The sequence below is a fragment of the Monopterus albus genome, unplaced genomic scaffold, assembly GCF_001952655.1.
Source record: "Monopterus albus unplaced genomic scaffold, M_albus_1.0 scaffold240.1, whole genome shotgun sequence".
NCBI classification, from domain to species: domain Eukaryota; kingdom Metazoa; phylum Chordata; class Actinopteri; order Synbranchiformes; family Synbranchidae; genus Monopterus; species Monopterus albus.
The window spans coordinates 495,407-501,046 of NW_018128120.1; the positions used below are offsets into that span (position 1 = coordinate 495,407).

At 41.2% G+C, this 5,640-nt stretch overlaps 1 protein-coding gene across 1 annotated transcript in view; it reads right to left on the reverse strand.

Annotated features, from left to right (window-relative positions):
* Nucleotides 1-1,050: 1,050 nt before the first annotated feature.
* The window catches only part of LOC109971950 (sodium/potassium-transporting ATPase subunit alpha-1-like), a 12,573-nt gene continuing 7,983 nt past the window's right edge, over nt 1,051-5,640 (reverse strand). The window contains exons 19-23 of the mRNA XM_020620523.1: nt 4,680-4,825; nt 3,819-3,949; nt 3,294-3,395; nt 2,680-2,771; nt 1,051-1,179 (exon numbers count right to left, since the gene is read on the reverse strand). Coding sequence (XP_020476179.1) covers nt 1,151-1,179; nt 2,680-2,771; nt 3,294-3,395; nt 3,819-3,949; nt 4,680-4,825 — 500 coding nt within the window. The 3' untranslated portion in view covers nt 1,051-1,150. The remainder of the gene's footprint in view (nt 1,180-2,679; nt 2,772-3,293; nt 3,396-3,818; nt 3,950-4,679; nt 4,826-5,640) is intronic.

A 5,640-nucleotide genomic window follows, 5' to 3' on the forward strand; every position in this document is an offset into this window, starting at 1 on the left:
CTCCTCCACTGACCTAACTATGAACCGCATGTGCTTTGTTGTTGTATATGCTCTGCATCCCTCCATACTTTTATGGAGAGACTTGCACCATGTTTTATAAAAGAATAACCTGGTTAACTGGCTGACACACTCATTCGTTCATGCAGTTTTCACTAATGACAATCGATACTTCCTGCTCATATTCTGCCTATTAGCTCAAATGTTTTCCTGGTGTGTGTGAACCTGCGACCAGGTTGGTATGATGGTGGGATACTGTGGACACACATAAGAGGTGTTGAAGGAGAGAGAAGGGGGTGTTCATAATGACCAGGATAAACACACATCCAGTAGCACTAGAGTGGTCCCGGTTCATTTTTGCTGAGGGTCTCTTTGCATTAGCAGTCAACAGAACAAACACCACTGTAAGAGACTGACAGACTAATAATGGCCACACACACACACACACACACACAAGCTTCTCTCACAGGCTTGTCCTCAATATGTGGTTGGAAAATATGCTTTGTACATGTAAAATTCAGTGTACTTTCATATGATTACTGCACAGTAATGGATACACAGGAGACCACTCCCATCAGGATAAAATTGTTTCATCAAAGACACAGGTGACCACTCCGATCAACTTTTTATTGATTTGAAATGATTCCTCCTTCTAAGGGGAAAAGTCTCAGTATCCGTATTCATTTATTTGGGTTTTTCATTTAACTTGTCACCTACTACAACTTACATATAGCACAGTTTTTTCAGTTGCTAGTGATAGTGGCTTGTTATAAAATGTCTATTGTTACCATTGTCTTAAACTCTTGTCCCGCTCAGAACCTGTCATCTTCAACTTCTTAAGCTAAGGAACTGCTGCTGCATGACTCACTGGAACACATCTACTGAACCTTGAAACTGCATCCTGAATCAAGTCCACAAAGGGCTGTTCTTACTCTCCACATGTCAGAGAAAACACAAAAAGTGTGTGCACAAGAAACAGATGTCCAAGCAGCCTCAGTGCACAGTGGTACAGCAGTTTTATTTTGAATGACATGAACAACAGGATATTATTTTATTCATGTTTTGTGTATCGGGGGTTCTGACTAACATCTCAGACAGATAGTAAATAATGGTGAAACAGTGACTGCTCCCTCCGTAACTGTGTTGTGTTGACTCAATAGTATGTCTCATTCTCCAACCAACCTAGAAACCAAAGGAGACAGAGTTAGGGTCAGTGTTTGGGATGTTTCACCTCATATTTGGAGCCTAAATTCTCATCTTTGTTGTTTTTCACAGACAAATCTAAGGAAGGGATTTGACAGAATGGCCAACATGTCCATCTAAAAAAGCTGTGACCTTTAACTTTGCACTCAGGCTGCAGGATGACATCATCCTTCATGCTGGCTGACAGTGGGTCAAAGAAACAAGAATGGACTGAAGAGCGTAGCAAGACCCTTCATTTTGAGACATTGTTGCTGTGACTGTCTTGATAATGCTGCAAAAACATGGAGGTGTTAGCATTTTTGCTTCACAGTTGCTCAAAAGAATGTGATATCATCTTTGAGGTCATACAAAATCTCCCTAAGAAGAAAGGAGCAGCTGACACTGACTTGACCCTGGAGCTACAGTATCTTACATATAGGGTCCTCTATCATTAGATGTAAATGCAATTTCAGAAGTCAGTGTGTGATTCCAGTGTGAATATTTTGCCAAAGTCATATTTTATTTTTAGACCTGCAGAGATGGCAAGAAAAAAAAATCCCCAGGCTGGAAACAAGACTTTTGTATGAAAGTGTGAAACCTTGCTGAGCCCCGGGTTACAAATAATCTGGAGGCCAGCTTTGGGTCATGTACACAGTGGGTATATCATATTTTTTATTTATTTAACTTATTTAGAAATGTATCACCCTCCCTTAATCAAATATAAATGTTTCAAACTGTCTTATGTTAACTTGTTTTTTCTGTCTGATTATAACACATTTTTCACAGCAGATGGGCAGTGGCATGGTCAACAGTCTGTGCTGTGGGGCTCAGATGTAGTGGACACACACGTACAAACACAGCTGCATCTGAGTCAACGCTGCATGCAGGTTCTGCTCAGCTCAGTGGGTGGAACGAGGCATTAACAATGGCTGGGTTAAAGGTTCAAATCCAACTGGGTCCTGCCATGTGCCCGAGTTCACTGGTGTGTGGGGGGATGTAGTTCTCACAGTGATAACAGACACATGCATATACACAGCAGCTCTTGTGTTAGTACGTTCACACTATTCTCCTAGCCATGACTAACATTGCTCCCTGTACTAAGCCAGAGCAAGTTATTATAAGTCATAGCACCACAAAATGTTAGGCAGTGGCTAACATGGGATTTACATGGGAAAACCCATGTTGTCATCTTTGTGACAAAGTAGGTCATGAGTTTTTAAATTCTTCATTTAGCTTAACAAATTGGATGTGTTTCTTAAATAATAAAGGAAAACTTAATCCTTCAGCTTGTGTGAAAAATGCCACCAAGCTGCCAAACCTAGAGATTCATGGTTGTCTTTGGACAGCAACAAAATTTGATGTGACACTACACATTTTTCTGCATCTAATTTCTCATTTGTCCAAAATAAAACAATCCTGCTCTCCTCATCCCCCTACATTCACTTCTACATGCTAAAGCTTTAACTCTCCTGGGAAGCAAAAAGTCAGTAGAGGGCTTACCGCCTGGGTTGCGTCTGAGGATATATTTTCTGCCTTCATCATACAGCAAGATGAGGAGGGCGTAGGGGAAGGCACAGAACCACCAGTCTGGCCTAAAGTATGGATGAAGGGACAGGGAGACTAAGTTACAGCTGACAGAAAGACAAGAGCACTCCTTCAGGCCTGTTAGAGAGGCTGAGTTAATAAGCAATATTGGTGCAGAGAGTTTTATGTCATTCTGATTGGCTGAAGGTTCTTCAGGACCAGATGAAGCTGTGTGGGCAAACACTGGGCTTCTGAGACCCAGCCATTAGGAGAGCAGAAGAAAACAAGATGTCAGCTGTGTGTCAAACTTGTGAGCTAAGTGCTTTCTAGTGTTTCCCCATGTAAACACAAACCGACTATTCACAGTATTTACAGAGAAAATGAAGCCATGTCAACCAGAATAAACTACAGTGGAAAGGAAAACATGCAGAATGCATAACTTTGTATCACTGAAATTACCCTGGAACGTATCTGTAAATCAAAGACAACAGATTGTAGCTATTTCACTGCACATCACATTTTAGTTTGATTTGATACTTTTTGATAGAAAAATCTGGGTGTATATTTGTGTGAGCACGTAGCAGACTCACTTGAGAGGGTACATTCTGAGGGCATTTTCCATCCCTGGGCAGTAAGACAGGAAGGTAGCCAGAGCTGTTTCCTCAAACAGACCAAAGATGAGGACACGGTTCCTGTGGAAGCAAAGAGTTGACCCAGTCAGCACCATTTCATATCAGTTATTTATTAGTCTACAGTATGATTATTGTTAATATGACCAAAACACATAAAACATATAAGGATCAGCAAAATAGCAAAAGTTATACTAAACATATGATGAGATAATATTATGTGTTCTAACACACTGCCATGCTGACCGGTACTAGTTAACTGATAAGTTCTGTATTTTTCACTTATGCAACAGTATACTACTTTAAAACTTGAGGACAGTTAATGATAAAATCAGATGATTAGACCTATTACAGTCTCGTGATGCTGCCGCTGTATTTTGTGCACCCTAAAATATAAAGTACATTGATTTAGTTTTATAAAATCAAACAATGAGAAAATGTTTGGATGTATGCATGAAAGTCACTGCTTTGGCTATGTGCACATACTTCATTCCTTGATGAATGATGGAGTTCTTCCTGGTCTTAGCGATGAGCAGAGTGGCCCAGTGGACAATCACAACGCTGACGAAGTAAGCTGTGTGGCAGGTGAACTCCACAACCTTTCTCTGCTCATATGTCTGGTGGATAGAAAAAGAAAACGGATTGGAGCATGTACTGTACCTTTTTGTACAATGACATTTGAGTGAACTATTTTATTAATTTTGGCTTAAGCAATGACAGACCCCCGATGCTCTGAGTTTCTGTCCTCCCCTCTCCTCTACTCTCCACTCCTCCCCTCCCCTCTCCTCTCCTCCCCTCCTCTCTTCTCTCCTCTCTGCTCCTCTCCTCCCCTCCCCTCTCCTCTCCTCTCCTCTCTCTCCATGCAATTCATATGCCACCACTACATGTCACTAACTGCTTGTCTCCTCTCTCCCGTAGTGTGTTCCTCTCTCTCTCTCCCTGTACCTTTCTGGCTCTGGAGCTCTACATTTCTCATGAACAGTCACCGGCCATATCAACCTGCCCAGTGCTTGACTGTTTGCCATTGTGTCTTATTGCCTTTTGTTGCTTTTCTTTTCGTTTCTCTCTTGTCTATCCACTCACCCCAACTGGTCGAGGCAGAAGGCCGTCCACCAAGAGCCGGGGTCTGTCGGAGGTTTCTTCCATTAAAGGGAGTTTTTCCTCCCCACTGTCGCCAAGTGCTGCTCAAGGGGGATTTGTTGGGTTTTTCCTCTATAATAATAATTTTAGTAAGGTCTAGACCTTACTTTGTAAAGTGTCCTGAGACGACTTTTGTTGTGATTTGGTGCTATACAAATAAACTGAATTGAACTGAATTTAATTCTTAGTAATATTGGCATTACTGACCCACTCCTGGCCATAGCTGTCTTCCAGGTCATGTAGATGTTTGTCGTTCCAAAATATTCTGAGCCCCACCAGGTCATATGGGAGGAATCCATTCTGAGCCATGATTGTAAAATATGTGAAAAACCCAGATGTGGCCTGAATCATACCTGCCCAAGAAAAACCAGAGTTAAGAATGTAACTATGGTTCCCTAATAATGGAGATACTGGGCTTTATTAAGAAACATGCAGAATGAGCTGAAGGAGAACTTGTAATTATAAAGAACAGATATTAATATCACATCCATAAACTTTCACCCACTGTTGCCTTTGCAGTAGCAAAAGGTGTACAGCAAAGATGATGGATGGATGGATGTACTGGTCACCTTCATATTTCTTATGGACAACAAGTCCCATGAAAAAAAATCAAAACAACAATGAAAGTATCCCCATCAATTCTAAATGTATTGTAAGCTGAGGGTTGCCTGTGTAAGTGAAGCTGGTTATATCTTGTTTCTCAGTGCTACAGAGCTGAAAGAGCTATCTAAAAATATTACAAACATCAGAGCATTGCACTCGGGGACACATTTTTATGTGTTTCCATCACATAATATGTACATTATCTGTCTACATCATACATCAGTCTGATCAACATGATGAGCATTAATAAATGTCTGACACACAGGAAGAAACTGATGGATGTGATGGATTCATAGAAGCTGGAGTATCCACAAGACAAAACACATCTGAGACATGCTGAGAGGAAGAGACTGAGGGACATAGACGACACTAATGTACCCATGTTGACTAATAGCAAGGCGCTGAGCAGAGCTACAGGAAACTAGTGCAGTAAGTGTTCAGTAAAACTGCACCTGCAATGTTCCAGAGCGTCCCTCTGCCTTACAGGAACAACTCTCCAGAGACTGTGATTATTGTTGTTAGTCTGTGGAGCTATTTCTAAATAAACTACAACACTGTGTTGATA